The sequence below is a fragment of the Spodoptera frugiperda genome, chromosome 15, assembly GCF_023101765.2.
Source record: "Spodoptera frugiperda isolate SF20-4 chromosome 15, AGI-APGP_CSIRO_Sfru_2.0, whole genome shotgun sequence".
Classification (NCBI taxonomy): Eukaryota; Metazoa; Arthropoda; class Insecta; order Lepidoptera; family Noctuidae; genus Spodoptera; species Spodoptera frugiperda.
Window position 1 is genome coordinate 4910406 of NC_064226.1, and position 17805 is coordinate 4928210.

General features: G+C 34.7%; 2 protein-coding genes across 3 annotated transcripts; both read left to right on the forward strand.

Moving 5' to 3' along the window:
• The first annotated feature begins 4357 nt into the window (after positions 1-4357).
• Positions 4358-12219, forward strand: LOC118278424 (toll-like receptor 6). Its single transcript, XM_035597611.2, has 3 exons — positions 4358-4570; positions 8804-8991; positions 10604-12219. Exons 1-3 carry the CDS (start codon positions 4561-4563, stop codon positions 11912-11914), a joined length of 1509 nt encoding a protein of 502 aa, XP_035453504.2. The 5' UTR covers positions 4358-4560; the 3' UTR covers positions 11915-12219.
• A 579-nt stretch (positions 12220-12798) lies between these two features.
• On the forward strand, positions 12799-17135 carry LOC118276404 (insulin-like growth factor-binding protein complex acid labile subunit). 2 transcript variants are annotated; one of them, XM_035594705.2, is made up of 3 exons: positions 12799-12977; positions 14492-14693; positions 14913-17135. In XM_035594705.2, exons 2-3 carry the CDS (start codon positions 14514-14516, stop codon positions 16992-16994), a joined length of 2262 nt encoding a protein of 753 aa, XP_035450598.2. In that variant the 5' UTR covers positions 12799-12977; positions 14492-14513; the 3' UTR covers positions 16995-17135. The 2 variants fall into 2 exon arrangements, with proteins under 2 accessions (XP_035450598.2, XP_035450612.2); XM_035594719.2 differs by lacking the exon at positions 12799-12977 and adding an exon at positions 14176-14342.
• Positions 17136-17805: the final 670 nt, after the last annotated feature.

Sequence of the window (17805 nt, forward strand, 5' to 3'; positions counted from 1 at the left end):
GAAATGGAAACGTTACGAAATATCTCTTTAAAGTTTTCATTATAGTTTTACATTAACGTTGGACTAACTGGAAGATGCTCTCTGGGATAGTTCAGAGATGATACTTGTAGAGTGTCGAGTCATTAAATTTTGTGTATTTTATATAAATACTTTTTATTTTGCGATAAAAATAGACTATCATTAATTAGAAGGATTAGACGATAGAGTTTTTTTATCTATTACGAGTAAGTATCTACGTCAACAGGAAAACCTACACTAATTGCTGTGTAGTTCAGTGCATAGATCTAAGTACTTAACTACTTACTAATATTTCTATGGTTCAGCGGACGCTGCAAACAGGTGATGGCAAATAACGAGAATTATTTAAGAAAAAAAGTAATTTTATGTGATTGTAATCAACTGCTTAAGGTTGACGGTGCGTGAATAACACGAAAACCAAAGCGATTAAAATTATAAAGATAAAATTTTTGTAGCGTTTTTCCCGACCGTTCCGTTTACACCCTGTAATAACCCTACTACATTTAGTGCTTATTTAAGCACATTTAAAACCGAAAAAGAAATTAATCACAAAAGAACCTCGCCTCATTCAACATCTGAACAAGTTCAATTCAAGTTGCAAGCTTCAAACATTCATTCTAATCGATGGGGCTTATCAGCGAACATCTCCTCCCCATTCAGAGCTAACTTAAGGGGGTGGGGGGAGGTAAACAGGCCAGGACAAGCGCAAACGAGCTCAGACAGGCGTGACGAGCCGAACGTGTCGCGTTTTTCGAAACCACGACACCTGTTCTCATTAATCCTGAGGCACTTAGGATTTATGAAAACAGGTGAAGGTATTGGCTGGAGTCTGTTTATTGAGGTATGAAGATGAAGTTTGTTTTTGATTATCTATTGAAAGGAATTGTTTTGAAATTTTTTATTTCTGTTTTTTGTTTATCCCCGAAGGGGTAGGCAGAGGTGCACATTATGGCACGTAATACCACTGTACAATGTACACCCACTTTTCACAATTTATGTTGTAAATCCCATGTAATAGGGGGTGAGTCTATTGCCATATCCGGACACATTTACAGACACCGTGCTACTACTGAGAAAAAAATTAAAAAATCGAAAAATGCCTGCAATACTTCACCCGACCCGGGAATCAACCCTTGCCTGGCAGTGGCACTCGCAACCAATCAATTAAATCAATTGGGTATCACACAAAATATAGATATAAAAAAAACATTTTGTTTTTGATACTGTTTCTATTTGGACCTAGCCACTCTGACATTGATTTTCTATCAGTTTTCTGTGAGGCCGTGGGGACACTCCTTTCCTATCGAAGATAAATTAGCTCTTTTTAGAAAAACTATGTAAATACTTACGTACATTCTTACACCATTCCTCCTATAAAGAAATATAGGTCAGTGTAATTTGCAAGACAAACTCAATCTAGACACACGGCAGTGTGTCCGCCAAGTTCGAGCAAAAAAACCGACACACCGGCCGTGGGTTATATTACACGAACCATTTCGGGCCAAGTTCGACCCACCTATAACTCAAAATCTATTTTATCTACGCATATGAAATTTCTAGTATCTGTCGGTCTACTTACTTATCTAAAATACAAAATTTCATTAATGTACCTATTGTAGGTCTTGAGATATTGACGTCAGAAAATCGCTATTTTTACTATACACTCACTGACTGACTGACTGACTCACTCACTCACTCACTCACTCATCAAAAATCTAGACCACTTCCAATGGTCGTATTGACTTGAAATTTGGCATGGAGGTAGGTCTTTAGGTCAAGGTAAAGGAAAAAATCTGAAAATGGCCAAGTGTGAGTCGGTTTTAAAAATAATGAAGGTGTAAATTCATACCCCTAAGGAACTAAAACAAAAAAAATATCTATATCTTCCAATGGTTACCGACCTAAAATTCGTTACGAAGGTTTGTATTTAGTCAAAGTAAAGTAAAATAAGAAAAAAAGAAAATAAACCTTACAAAAATAAATGAAATCCCACCCAAAACATAAATGTGAAAGGCTGCCAAGTTCGATAATATTGGAATGCTTCGCCTATAAAAGAAGTGAGATCTAAATAAGTACCAAGTTCCATACACAGACCTCAGTTAAAAATGATATAACTTGGCAAGTTTTAATAGAAAATTATATACTTGACTCATTGCGTTAGTAGGTTTATAACAAAGTGTGTGAAAACTTGCCAACTTGTTATATCATTTTTAACTGAGGTCTGTGTATGGAACTTGGTACTTATTTAGATCTCACTTCTTTTATAGGCGAAGCATTCCAATATTATCGAACTTGGCAGCCTTTCACATTTATGTTTTGGGTGGGATATAATTTTCATTCATCAGTCCTTGTAGTAGTAATACGCCTTTTCAGTAGACTATGAAATGAATTAGTCTAAATATAAATTTATTTTGTAGTTTGAAATCAGCAAGTGGGTGGAAAAAGGTGTGACAAAGTAATTTAAAGTTCATAATATCAAATTAGACATTTTATGTTTAACACGATCAAAGAAAAGGTAGATTATGTGAAGAATGATTTGAAAGAGTAAGAAGTTTGTGATAACATGACTTCTCATAAAAGAAAGGACAAAGATGACCCTTAGTAGTTGGGGTAGAGCTGCGGACTGCCCTCAACTGCGGACTACCTAGCGGGTTACCGGAGCTCCGGTTCGAAAAGCAGAAGTAGGAACGGGGTGATTTTCCCCCACAAAAAAGTAGTTAATAATAAATAAAAAATAAAAAAAAATTATTCAAAAATAATGTTTACAAAACATGTTTAACGTTACTCCAACAGAAACAAGGTTTCCTATTACAATAATGATACAGTTACAGTGCTAAAATATACTAGAACTAAAATATTAATAACAGTATAAAACAGTAATTTGGAAATGCATTATTTGATAGTGGACCGCCCGATCTAGGTTTAATTTAAAAACCTGTGTTTCAGGCCATCACTTTACAGTTGAGGGTAAGAAGAAAGCGTTGTTTAGTTTTACTTTAACAAAAACAAAATAATGACAATTTTATTTCATCGTTTAGGTACCGTACATAATAAGCCGACATCCGTCCAATGCCCGCTCGCACAGTTGTCCGAGACAGGCCGAGTTATAATTTCTGGTCTTGGGGATTGATGAATGAATAAAGTACCGTTAAATGATTTTATTTAAATTCTGTAGTGCATTAAATAAGAAATAATAATATTTTACAAGTAACCTTTTAAAAATACTTCAATAAAATATGAAATAAAGACAAGGTGCACAATCCGATGTGAGTTAAATCTCAATGATAACTGATTTCAACTGTCATGGACCGTGCCAGTGGGTGCAAATAACACACCTGACTTACTTTTAACTTTATCTTATCAGTAATTACCTACAAGGGGCCTACGTTGTAAAGTGCAGATTATCTAAAAAAGAATATCATTGCCAACACGTGATGTTCAAAACAACAAAGTAATTTTTCATTTTATTTTTATTATTATTCTCTACATTTAATTTTGTAACTTATTTTTATATTTATAATTTATTTTTATTTTTTGTAACATTTTTATGAGTTCAACATGATATGTACAGGTTGTTCTTTTTTGTTACATTTTGTATGTTATTTTTATTATTTATCATGCTCGTTTTATTTATTACAATATTTATTTGCACTTGTAAATGATATATATGTACGCTAAGTGATTCACGTATATTTCGAGGTGAATATTTCTTTGCATTTACGATAAGTCGATAACTAATCAGTGATAAGACAACGTCGATAACGGTAAACCGATACATGATGTTCATTGTTTTGTTCTAAGGAAAAATACCAGTGCAAATACTTCGTGATGTTTTTTTTATTTATTGTTTCTTTTCAATTTATTAAATAGTTTGTTTATGTTCAATACAACAAACAATCGAACAAGCATTCTCACTACTCTCTCTCACTAATTTATTCAAATGAGCAATTCAGCGATTTCCCAGTAAATTAACAAGCACAAATAATACTTAGGTAAGTATCATCAAAATGATTATTTGTATATTCGTTTCAGGTTCATAAAAATAGTGTAGCACAAGTATTCAGAATGAAGAATTATGATAGCCACAAACCTGATATCCTTAATTTATTATGATGTCAAGAATAGCAACTAATCGAAAGCACCTAGTCTTTAAAACTTTATGTAATCAATCCTTTGTCTATCCTGAAAACAAGATAGGTATTTCCCTGTCTATAGGTACATAAGAATGAAAGCTACCACCACTACTTACTACGGTAAGATAAAAAAAAGATATTCCATCGAAAAAAAAACCACAACCTGTACATAATGGCCATTCCTACGAATTCAGAAACCCGCCTAGTATCGCTAACTATACTATCTTCAACATTACAAAAGCAATACTCGACGACGCCAGTGACGTGATACATTTTCGTTCACCACACCGTATCTGTATTAAAATACAGTATTTTCACCACAGTGTTTCATAGTGAATGGTACAACATATCCAAAGGTTTAATAAATATGTGAAAATGTGCATAAACAGTGTATAAGTTCGCGTATTCAATGGCATCCGGTAAGCATAGTAACAATGGCCCGCTTTCGCATAATACTATTGATTTCATTTTCCCTGTCAATTCATTTTCGATTCTATTCCTGTATGAAATAAGGTTATTTTCGTTTTTTGTTGGATGTTTGAATATTAATCTTGTATTATGGACGTGCGAATTCGTGCTGTAAGATAATATTTGGTTAAAATAGTGAGTGAGACCTTTGAGTACATATTTTTACATACGTACCGTACGTAGGTACTTTTCTGTTATCAAAACATGAACTAGTGTGTTTTTTAGTTCATTTCTTTCTGTGTTTGGCGCCATTTATGTGTTTCGAGCTGTCAATCTGACATGCTAGGTTATGTTAGGTTAGGTTAGGTTATAGAGCTAAAAAAAATAATATGAGCCTAATATTTGACACAAAATCCAACTAAGTATAACTAAGTAAACTTAACAACACTTACATTTTTTGGAAAATGAAGTGAATTAACTGGATTTTGTTGAGAATTCAGAATTCATATATGTACCCGATAAACTTATATATTCAAATTTATCTGGTACATAGCGGCTATCCAGACATTGTGAAACAGTGAAACAGGCCCTCAAAGGTATAACCTATTATCTAACTTCAAGTTAAACGTCAATTCTTTTCAGATAAAACATTTCGAAAGTCAAATACCATTATCACCATGTAGGCTTATCAATTTCAAAACTATCGTGCTACACCTAATTTATTTTCGTACAAAATTCGGTCAAGAACAGTTAAGGAATTTCTATATTTGTGTTACTAAGCCAGAACAGGTGTACTTAGATTATTTATACCAGCATTTTCCTTAAAATCGGACATAGGCCAAGTTTATATCTGTTATCCTTATCGTTCAAATGTTTTCTAGATATGTTGGACAGAGATGGGTGTATAGATTAATTAGGACATGCTAAACAACATATTTATTTGATTTAGCAGATTTAGTTCAGCCTTTACTGTTTAACGCTTTCACGCCACACTGCAATTCAACCTCATTTAGTCCATTTCAACGCGAGCCTAACTAAGTACCTATTAGAAAATACTATCGAATTGAGAACCTCCTCTTTTTTAAATAGCCTAGCGGTTACGGTAACTGATAGTTATTAGGGAATGTAATCGATTTCCTGAAATCTTGCACATTTAGCGAGATTAATCTCGGTCGAAAAATGGACGATATCTCGCGAGTTTAACGAGATTACTTTACTAAAGGATTTTTGTTTTATATTGGACGAGAAGACTATTTGTTTATTTCATTTGATATTTAATAGTAATGGTAAATATTTAATTTAAAATTAATGAAAAAAATTCTTCTACGTCCTACTTCATCCGCGTAACTTTAGGCAGAATTCTTTTATTCCAATTTCCCAGAAAAAACGTGGATATAAATCGTTTATCTTATAATCCTATTATTTTTTTTGTTATTTAGTCAAATATTATGATTACCTATCTGCAAATAAAAAAAAAACATACAAAACTGTCTTTGTAAAATGTTTTTTCTCGTGTGATCTCGAAATAGGAGTGATCTCGTGAGTGATCTTAGTAATCATGTTTGGTTATAATCTCGCTACATCTTGTTTAAACCCTAATCCTGCGAGATTTACATTTCCTAATGATTGATCTCCAGTTACCACTTCCTTTTTTGTGGTGGTAAAGTCATCCAATGACTTCTCTCGCCTTGGGCAATGCGAGAGGGAGTGGCAGACTCTTACTGACATAAAACCACACCGTTCCTACTCCTGCTTTTCTAACCGGAGCTCCGGTAACTACCTAAGTAGTCTGCAGCATTTCCAGTTACTACTGGATAACAGATTAAGGTTATCGCCTTATAAATTTTCATAATACAGGCTTTTATTTTTCACAAATATCTATTCTAAGAATTAGAGATATGTATTATGAGTAGTCAATCTTTGTCTAAACAAAACTCTTAAAACTTATATTGATAAAAATATCTAGTTACCTACCTAGCTAAGATCTAGCCTGACGCAATATACACGGTGTAACAAAAAGGGGGTATACATTTATCAAGGGCACGGTTTCTAGACAACATAACAAACGATACGGGAAGGGTTTTTAAAGTCATGTTTTCATGGAACGAAGTTATGAATTTTTCCAATACATAAAATTCCAGAAACCGAACATCAAAATTAGGTAGATACAGGTACTAGGCGATCAGATTTACAGAAGAAATGTTTCGTAATTAGCGAGTGATCCCTGTAGTGTTGTGATACGTTTGTATGATGATTTAAAATCAAGAACCATGCGACACCAAGTATTTGGTACCAATTTTTTTAAACGTATTTTAAGCTGAAACTTTGTATAGAGATTCTATTCAACCTGTATTCTTCAGTGCTTCTTGATGTATATGGGTATTTTGTTACACGCTGTATATGTACCCACCTACGAGTATATAGTTCATTATCAAGATTGTTATTGACACGATAAGCAATCTTTGACTATCTACCCTCTTCCTCCAACTAAGGAGTATGTATTATATGCCATGCATGACTAAACATTTTGGTTTATCTACATATTTTGACATATAAGGGCATTTGTTTAAATAAGTTTTCAACGTAATATACTTTTTACATCCTTTTGGAAAATCATCTACTGATTTTTCCCTCCTTGCGAGAGGTAGTGTCAGACTCTTACAGACTTAATTAGAACCACCCCGTTCCTACTCCTGCTTTTCAAGCCGGAACCCGTTAGGCAGTCCGTAGCTCCGGATTTCAAAAAGAGAGTAGGATAGCAATTGAAACCTTTTTTTTTTGTTTAAAAATACTTACCGAGTGGTCTCGTATTCAATAGAACTCTATCTAATTAAATAAATGGAGGAACCCAGTTAAACCTAGAGAAGTCCCCATTATTTTTTCTAAATGTACATAATTATATTGTTTTGGTATTCAGTCCTTTAAAATTAAGAATGGAATTACTGTAATGCCTAATTGATTTATTTATCAATCGAAAAAGAAATTAATCTTTATGATGATGATTATTATCATGATGTAATAAAATAATCTCAAAAACCTACATCTTACTTACAAAGTCAAATCAAGCCTGGATATTTAAAAATCTTGATATTAATTTAATTATTTATTGTCTTGTTAAGCTTAATCACCGTGATTGACAGACCCAGTCGGGAAAAAACATCCCGTTCCTCCTCCTGCTCCTGCTTTACGCCTGGTTAAGTAGGTTTTTTTAAGGGGGGAAAACCATCCAATGACTTCTTCCGCCTTTAGCGAGGTGAGAGGGAATAACTAAAAACCACCCCGTGCCTACTCCTGCTTTTCAAACCGGAGCCTCAGTAAGCCCGCTAGATAGTCCGCAGCTCCGGAGGTTAGGTAGGTTAGGTTGACCCAATTAATACTAATTTTGTCAAACTCATAACAGAAGTATGATTTATAGTACATTATTATATACTCATTTATCATTTAATTCTATATATACTCGTACATAATATATAAATGCCACTAGTGGTCGTCGCTTAGATAATATTTTATATTAATTTCAGTTTGGCGTCACAGATAGTAAGGATAATCTTTTATCTAATTGATACGAATCAAACTGGAAAAGTTCTAGATAATAGAAAATTGTAGGTATATATTATTAAATAACAATTAGTCATGACTCGCCTTAATTGGTATTGGTAAAATGCACAGGCGTTAGTACACATGGTTGATTTATAACAGTCTATAGTTTTTAATAGGAATGTAATTAAATGTTTTCTTTTTCTTGCTTCAAGTATTTTTAACCGACTTCAAAATAAAGAGGTTCTCAGTTTGACCTGTATGTATGTATTAAAAAGGAATATAAGAACATACCTTAGTTGCAAGCTAACACTTAAATATTCCTAATGATTACTTTAAATTACATTTCTTAGCATAAATATATTATATTAAAATATCATAAAAACACTTCAGTAAAACCGTTCAGTAAAAATTACTTTACTAAATAAGGACCTACAATCAGTCAAAATCGAAAAAGTTGTCCTTAATAAAATAATTCAATTTCTATTATTAGAACTTATGACGGGATATTTACCATGTTTATTCACTTTGGTGAGTTTCCGATATAGTAGATATACAGTTAATCCGTGATCATGGCGCTTGCAACAGTGCCGAAATATCGGAAACTCACCAAAGTGAATAAACATGGTAAATATCCCGTCATAAGTTCTAATAATAGTGTTAGTGACCATGTCAGTTTAAAAATTTATAATACAATTTTCTTTCAGATGTAATACTACCAGCGCTATTATTATGGCTGATGCCGACCCTGGTGTCGGCTGGTTTGGTGAAGAGGCAGGCGGATGACCTGGAAGACCAGATACCTCCGTGCCGGACCTACATGATGGACGGGCTCCTATACCTAGACTGTTCCAATAGAGAGCTAAAAGAATTACCTGAAGAATTAGATTATAATGTAGGTATTGTAAAACAAGAAGATATAAGTTATTAATTCCAGTATTAAGGGATAGTATGGGAGCTAAATATTAAGACTGTCTCGTTGGTTGAGTGGTCGCAAATGCCAGTGCTAAGTAAAGAGTCTCGGGTTCGATTCCTGGATTGGGCGAAGTATTACTGGGATTTTTTCGGTTTTCAAAATTTTCTCAGTAGTAATAGCACGAGTCTGGAATTGTGTCCAGTATATAGCAATCCCACCAAAACATAAATGTGAAAGGCTGCCAAGTTCGATAATATTTGAATGCTTCGCCTATAAAAGAAGTGAGATCTAAATAAGTACCAAGTTCCATACACAGACCTCAGTTAAAAATGATATAACATGGCAAGTTTTAATAGAAAACTTGTACATAGATAGTAAAACAAACTTGGCAAGTTTTCACACACTTTGTTATAAACCTACTAAACGCAATGAGTCAAGTATATAATTTTCTATTAAAACTTGCCAAGTTATATCATTTTTAACTGAGGTCTGTGTATGGAACTTGGTACTTATTTAGATCTCACTTCTTTTATAGGCGAAGCATTCAAATATTATCGAACTTGGCAGCCTTTCACATTTATGTTTTGGTGGGATTTCATTTATTTTTGTAAGGTTTATTTTCTTTTTTTCTTATTTTACTTTACTTTGACTAAATACAAATCTTCGTAACGAATTTTAGGTGGGTACGACCATTGGAAGATATAGATACATTTTTTGTTTTAGTTCCTTAGGGGTATGAATTTACACCTTCATTATTTTTAAAACCGACTCACACTTGGCCATTTTCAGATTTTTTCCTTTACCTTGACCTAAAGACCTACCTTCATGCCAAATTTCAAGTCAATACGACCATTGGAAGTGGTCTAGGTTTTTGATGAGTGAGTGAGTCAGTCAGTGAGTGTATAGTAAAAATAGCGATTTTCTGACGTCAATATCTCAAGACCTACAATAGGTACATTAATGAAATTTTGTATTTTAGATAAGTAAGTAGATCTCGACAGATACTAGAAATTTCATATGCGTAGATAAAATAGATTTTGAGTTAAAGGTGGGTCGAACTTGGCCCGAAATGGTTCGTGTAATATAACCCACGGCCGGTGTGTCGGTTTTTTTGCTCGAACTTGGCGGACACACTGCCGTGTGTCTAGATAGGATCATTCCCTATTACATGGGACATATCATAAATGGTGAAAAGTGGGCGTGCATTGTTCAGTGCCATTACGTGCTGTAATGTGCAGTACCTTTGCCTACCACCTTCGGGAATAGAAGCTAAAAAGATCAAAAATGACTTTCTTAGTTTAATACATTTTAAGTAATTGTTAACACACTGTAATGATAAAGTATTGTACTTAGGTTTTATTAATAAAACACATAATAATAGCAACACGATATGCCATGTAATCTATTATTACGATGATTAGGGCCTACTAATCGAACTAATCTTAACTAAGTGATTTGGTGCTTAACACTATTTGATATAAAATACAGTAGACAATCATGATTCCTAACTAAATTATCAGTTAGATTGGAATCATATTATTATTATTGTTACTTTTCATTCAAATACAAGGTTTCTTTTTATTTATTTCAGGCTCAAGTGTTGCTGCTATCGAACAACAACTTCAGGACGTTTCCGCCACAACTCGAGAATTTTTCCCGAGTCGAGACGCTCGACCTGTCACGAAACTACTTGAATCATACCATTCCCAGCTATTTACAAAACTGGGTCCATTTACAAACTCTCAACCTATCAAATAACCTCTACGACACATGGACTACGACTGGACAAAAGTATTATATAAAAAATTTAGACTTATCAAAGAATAAAATTAACGTCGTAGACGAAAAAGCATTCACTACAATGCCCTACTTATATTTCCTCGACTTATCAGAGAACAGAATTAACGATTTGCCCGCCGGAGTATTTTCCGAAGCGGACAACTTGGACACTCTCATTTTATCCAGAAATTACTTTTCCGACGTGCCCAGTTTCCAATCTCCTTCGTTGAGAAGTTTACACATGAGCAGCTGTCAGATCGCAACTATGAACGTCGACTCTCTCGTCGGCATGGGCTCGCTCTTGGCAATCGACTTGTCCATGAACCAGCTTGAAGAGATCCCAGACAACCTCGCTTCGGAAACGCTGCAGGAGCTAAACTTAAGTTACAATTCAATAAATATGTTGACAGACAACAGCTTCTCTTCGCTACCGCACCTGGCGGTACTGGACATGAGAGGGAATGAGTTCAGGGATGTATGGGCGACTTCACACTTCTCTTCAAACCCGTTTTTGAGGGAGGTCTACGTGAAGGGAAACCGGTGGAGCTGTGAAGGTTTTTCTGTCAATCTCCTGTTGACTTATGAGTTTCTGACAAAGGAACCGTCTAAGATAGTAGACAGGGAGTCATTAATTTGCTACTCACCGTCCAATGTGACACAGTTGAGCTGGCAGCAGGCTTACATTCGGACGTGGCACCCGGTGGAGTCGAGCAGTCCGCCGTTCACGACTATAGCATTGATGGTGGGTGTGATAATCGGGATTGTGGTGACGTCGTGTGTGTGTCGAGGTCTGGTGGCCATCACGAGATCATCAGAGCCCGCAAGGCCACCGCCGGAGACTACAGTTCTGAATCTCAACGGTACAGCCACCGAGCCTCGGGCTGAATCAGTTATACTACGAGTGCCCATACGTGAGGATCTCCCACCGAGCTACGACGAAGCCCTGCTAATGCCGCGCTTGAACTCTTCCTTTCATTCTTTGCCAGATTTTGTTGATGAAGAGGAACCGAGAAACTATCGCAGATCGCGATCTATTGGTGACCTGACAGAACACAGGCCAAGAATAGCAGATAGACGGTCTTTACGGCGTCCTGTTGATATACGTATCACAATTGATGAGTAGACAACACTTTATTGAAGTGATTAGGTACCAGTTAAAGCCAGTCTTGAAGAATCTTTATTTCATATTCTAAAGATTACAAACAGACAATAAGTGCTATAACATAGGAGATCCAGGTAATCCAGAACTAATTCTGTGTTTTTAGTACTAACCGAAATTGTGCTTGGTTAGTTGATGGTCTCCGAATTGGTCAATCGGAACAAAAATTTAATTAGGTAATTATTTATTTAGAAATAATAAAAACTAACTCTAAAAATATAAGACTTGCCACTAGTTTTAAAGGAATTAAATAAATGTAATGTTACTATTTAAGATATTTGTATATAAATATAATATTAAAAAAGCTAGGTATAAATTGATTATGGTTTTACTACACTGTCCTCAAAACATTAATATACTCAAAAAACTAAATTGAAACTAGTTGCGCCATCTACCTTTGTTTATCTGTACTAAAAAGAACACAGCGCTGTTGTCTTCTCAAAGAGACACCTACGAAGTTCCAAACTTAGGCTGCAGATGGCGCTGTACACAAAATAATAAACGCGGTAAAAAGTTTTGTTTGAGGAATTATTCGAATAAAAGATTTATGACACAGCACTAACTCACAATTAATTAAATTATGTTTAATTAGTTAATTAGAGTAGATTAAAGATTGGTTGGCTTATACTAATCAGGTATCCGTAACCCGTTGCACATTTTGTATGAACAAATAAAATCTACCTAAAGCTATACCTATTTTCTTCGGACATACATAAGACAAGTGTAAAACATAAATCAGTTTTGTGTGATTACATAATATTCACAGATATCCCTTGGAGTCGGCTAAGTACAGATTACCGCGCCCCTAAGCACATACGCTTTCGCCATTCTTATCACCAATGATAACGTCACGAATTTGAGTCACACAATGTAATCGCACCGTAGGGACAACACGTCTAAAATAAAAATAATTGTTCCAAAAACCATAGATTAAGGTGTTTACATTTATACGAAAGGCAAAGATAAGTGAAATATATAGATAATGTGAGTTACATAAATGTGCGTTCAATTAAACTGTAAAGAAAAGGTAAGTACTGTTTTCCAAAATTTTTAATAATTGACAGCCATTTCTGGTAACGATAAAATTATCTAAAATGTATATATACATAGAAGTTACCCTGAATTAATTTTTGTAATACAATCCTTCTATCCAATAGGTATCGATTTTTTCTACCTACACCAAAGTTCTGCTTAATTTTTATCTACCTGTGTTGGTACACAATTGGTATCTGCCCTACAGGTACCTCTGTAGTTCATATCTCGGTACCAAATGAGGTCAAATACCACTTAAAACTAGAACTTCACGAGTTTAAGAACTTTATCTTTATTGACAATATCACATTTTTTTCCTATAATTCATTATTATAAAGTCTTAATGAGTAACTTCTAAGATTATTTATTCTAACTTCAGGTATTTTATTGAAATCTAACGTTTTGAACTTTTGTTATTTACCACCTGTCTTCGTTGTATCGTCATTTATTAATACGACATTCCTAATCCCATAAAAACCCATAGGTTTAATCGTTTGTCCTGAATTTGCTTCACGTTTTCGATACAGATACGCAAAGTCGACCCAAATTTAAGTATCCTACTGTTTTATCAATAGCTGATAACAAAGATAAAATTGTTGTATGTACTAATGCAGTGGTTATTCATGGTTAAAATAGGTTTATGATTCTGCTATTTAGTCCTCTACGTGAACTATTTCGGAAGTCCGTGCGTGAGAAGGATTTTGAGTAGATATGAGCAGGTGTTCGACACTATTCTGTTTGCCTTCCTCATTGTATGAAGGTCGCATGGTTCGATTTTCTTTCGATAGTTCATTTTCATTCGTCAATTGTAAGAGTATCTACTAATATCTACAATTGGAATCGGTATTGAATGTCTGTCTTATACTTCTACATTCTCATAGTTTACCATAGCCATCGCGTTTTTTATTTTCATTATAATCTTCAGTTTGATTGTTATACATATCTTTAGTGTTTGTGTCCAGTCTTCCAGTATAATTACATTTAGGTATTTTTTATATTTACTGATTATTATCACAATGACTAATTTTCTGGGAAGCAATTGATAGTGGCGAATAGTTCTCGAGTGCCGCCTGTTTTCTGTGGACTTTTATTCACTTATTTGTAATTAACTTCTCTTGCCATGGTATTATTGTAACGATGACTCAATTTACAGAAACATTTGTCACTGATTAGTGTTTGTAATGTGATAGTAACCATATCTGATTCATTACATTTCTATCATGAAATAACAGATGATATGGAAGAACTGAGCGAAACGGATGTCCAGTCATGTAATTCCATATTTCGCGAATTGTATTTGTTGTTCAAATAATTTGGTGATAATGTCTTATTTATTAAGCTTACCTGACATCTGTTAAAGGTGTTGTTCCTTTGTTGATAATTCAGTAAACATTTTAAAATATCTCCTTATAAGTACTACTACTCCCGTTACTCTATAGAGTACTACCTACTGGTAACAATACATTTTTATGGTATTTTTTGCTAATAGCCTTTTCAAATGGTTTTCAGGCAGTAATGATATCGAGACGTGATGGTTCGATTACCCAAAACACTATGTGTTCTCTTGCTGATCGGTATAGCGGAGGGAGGAGCAAGTTCTGACACAGACCTTGGTGATCTGTGCTACTCCTGCACCTGCAGCGCAGATAAAACCATCATCGACTGTTCACACAGAGGATTGACGGAGTTACCTGATGGATTTAGTACACAGGTATTCTATTATCTTTTATTTAATAATTTTCGTACGTTTCTATTTATTTTTAGCTATCAACTTATTAGTATTGGTTCATATATTGAGTAGACTTAGACGTTACTTTGCGGAAATCTAAAAGCTAGATATTTTTCCTGTTCCTGTACGATAAAAGAAATTCTTGGGTCAAATTTAGAAAATATTATACTAAATTCTAATAATCATGTTGTTGAATTCCAGGTAACGAAGCTGAACATTTCACACAATGAAATTTCAACGTTTCCTGAAAGCATCAAAAAGTTCAGTAATCTGCATAGTTTAGATTTAAGTGGAAATCGCCTCAGTGAACTACCAAGAGATGCGTTACAAAACTTAACAGTCCTTGAAGAGTTGAATTTATCTAGAAATTACTTTATATCATGGATAAGTCTGAGCCCCAACGAAGTGTTCCGTCCAACGACAAATCTGAAGACGTTAGACTTGTCACACAACAAATTCTCAACAATGGGAAACTTAGCGAATCAAGAGCTGATCATCAGTTCTTCCTTAGAAACATTAATCTTGGAGAACTGTGAAATAGATTCAATACATGGAAGGTCCCCTTTGAGTGGTCTTATCAACATCAAAACACTTAGATTGCATTCCAATCCATTAGTGAGAATACAAAGTCTTATATCATCCACGCTAAAGACTCTCGACGTCAGCAACTGTGCTCTTAGTACAATAAATCATAACGAATTAATGTATTTACCATCTTTAGTTTACTTGAAAATGTCTCACAACTACCGCTTGGAACTCTCTGCTACTGCATACAATTTGTTCTCAGACTCTTTAAAATATTTAGACATATCGTACTGCAACGTACTTCAACCTAATCTACAAGGATTTCCTAATCTAAGAAGAGCAATCCTCAATCACAATATGATCAGATTTCTGAGAAGTAACGAGTTTGTCAACAATACAATGTTGGAATTTATAGATTTATCTTATAATAATATCGGATCACTGAAAAGTGATACATTCCGTGGATTGCGTGTAATAAAGTATTTAGATCTATCGTGGAATGAAATAGCGACCATACCCGAAGATACTTTACTAGAAATGCCTTCACTAACGCAAATAAAATTATCTCGGAATTATCTCTCGAGTGTCGGGCATTTGAAATCGAACTCACTAACTGTTTTGGATATGAGTTCGTGTGAAATAAGTAGTATTGGCAAGGATTCTTTGGAAGGATTACAGAGTCTTATAGACTTGGATCTATCGAGAAATCTTTTGACACACATTCCGGATAGTATATCATCGAACACGCTAAAGTACTTAAACCTCAACTACAACAGAATAACTTTTATTAACAACTATACATTTTTCATGCTGCCTCGACTCGTAGGACTGAGTGTTGTTGGAAACAGATTCACCACAATATGGAGACGATCGTATTTTGAATCGAATCCGTATCTTGAACGACTTGATTTAACTGACAATATGTGGAGATGTGACTGCGCTGATGCAAACATGTACGATTTCTATGAATATGTCACTTTGGAACCTAGCAAGAAGGAAGAATCCTATAATCTTGTTTGCAACAGCCCGATAGCATTAATTGGACAAACATGGTTAGAAGCCTGTTATTTTGTTTGGAATCCCACCGAGAAAGTTCCAAGTCCAGACGGTATAATTTGGTTTATAACTGTAATGATTATAGGTTTGGCCGTGTGCCTTCTTTTAGTGAATTGTATTAAAAGATCAATGCAACGTCGATTGGCTGGTATTCAGGCTGAGAGAGAAAGGCAAGTAGAAGAGGCAAGAGATAGATTGAGGCAACTGAGAATGCGTGCAGAACAAGAAGCTCTGTGTAACACACCAGATCCCCGTGATCTGATTGCACCACCGTCTTACGACGAAGCTCTCTCTATGCCAAAATTGAACGCATCATGCCATTCACTCAATGAAACAGGCACAGGCAAGACTAAAAGAAGACGAGGTAGAAGGAAAACTAAGTCAAGCGGAGATTTACTTGAGGAAACTGAGAGGAATGGGGACCTTCCAGTTTTGGATGATCTCGAACTATCAGAGAATCCAAATGATCGTCGACGTCATAGACCGAGGAGAGAAATAAGTAGATATGGCAGCCATGAGGTGGCAGAGTTAGACCAGTCGCCTGGGGCTCGTCGTCGGCGCATGTCTGAGTACAATGCTGAGTATTATGATGCTCAGAACGGTGACGTTATGACTGTCGAAGTCCAAGCAGAATTAGAAAGACCTCTACGTCCTCGACCAAGAAGGCATTCTAATGAGGAACTTCGAGAAAGCGACTTATGAAAGAGATTATCGTTTATTTACAGTAATTAATACATAGGAATAATAATATTGTTGTTGCATCATTAAACTGCATAGTGTTCATACTATTTAAGTTATAATATTAAGAGTTTTATTACGAGAAATAAATGTGTTACAAAACAATTTTGCTTGACGTTATTTGAAGCATTCACTGCCCTTTAATAGTTTTGTGAGTAGCCACTAGCAGGACTTTACAACAAGCGCCATCTACTTTCAGGCAGTTGAACTAAATGGTTTAGTAGTAGCTCACTTAAGGTGTTTGTTTACGTTGTTTGCATTACATTTCTTTTTTTTTTAAATATTAGTATTTTATTTTCTAGTGTCTCCATAGTCGTAAATATTCTTTGGTAGGTATAGTATAACAATGGCTTTTTAGTTACCTGTTTCATTCATTTTATCATAGATGGCGCCAAAAAGTCACCAGTTGACTTTTAGCAACTAATAGGTCTAAATGCTCATAGCAATTAGAAATATACTTATTAAATCTTTGTTTTTCTTTTTTTTTTTAAAGTGTTTCCACAATACGATTTTCTCTTGTCTTATGGTACAAGTGTTCAGCGTGGGAATTGAACCCTCACCATAGCACCTCACCACCTCAGTAGAAAAAAAAAAATTACAAGCGAACATAGCTCATGTTAATGGAGTCATTGAAAAATATTTATTTTTATCTAAATAGGTATTTATTTTAGTAGTAAACATAACAAGAACTAATAGGAATATCCTTAAATTATTGAGATTTTCGATTTTGAAATTCGAAGTAAATTCTTCTGGCACAAGAAGTTATAAGTAAGGA

Bases quoted from the DNA above. Each gene is read 5' to 3' on its own strand.
- LOC118278424 (XM_035597611.2), top strand. The intron at 8,992-10,603 runs GTAGGTATTGTA...TATTTATTTCAG, and splicing joins CTGAAGAATTAGATTATAAT to GCTCAAGTGTTGCTGCTATC.
- LOC118276404 (XM_035594705.2), top strand. From the start codon at position 14,514: ATGGTTCGATTACCCAAAACACTATGTGTTCTCTTGCTGATCGGTATA. The intron at 14,694-14,912 runs GTATTCTATTAT...GTTGAATTCCAG, and splicing joins CTGATGGATTTAGTACACAG to GTAACGAAGCTGAACATTTC.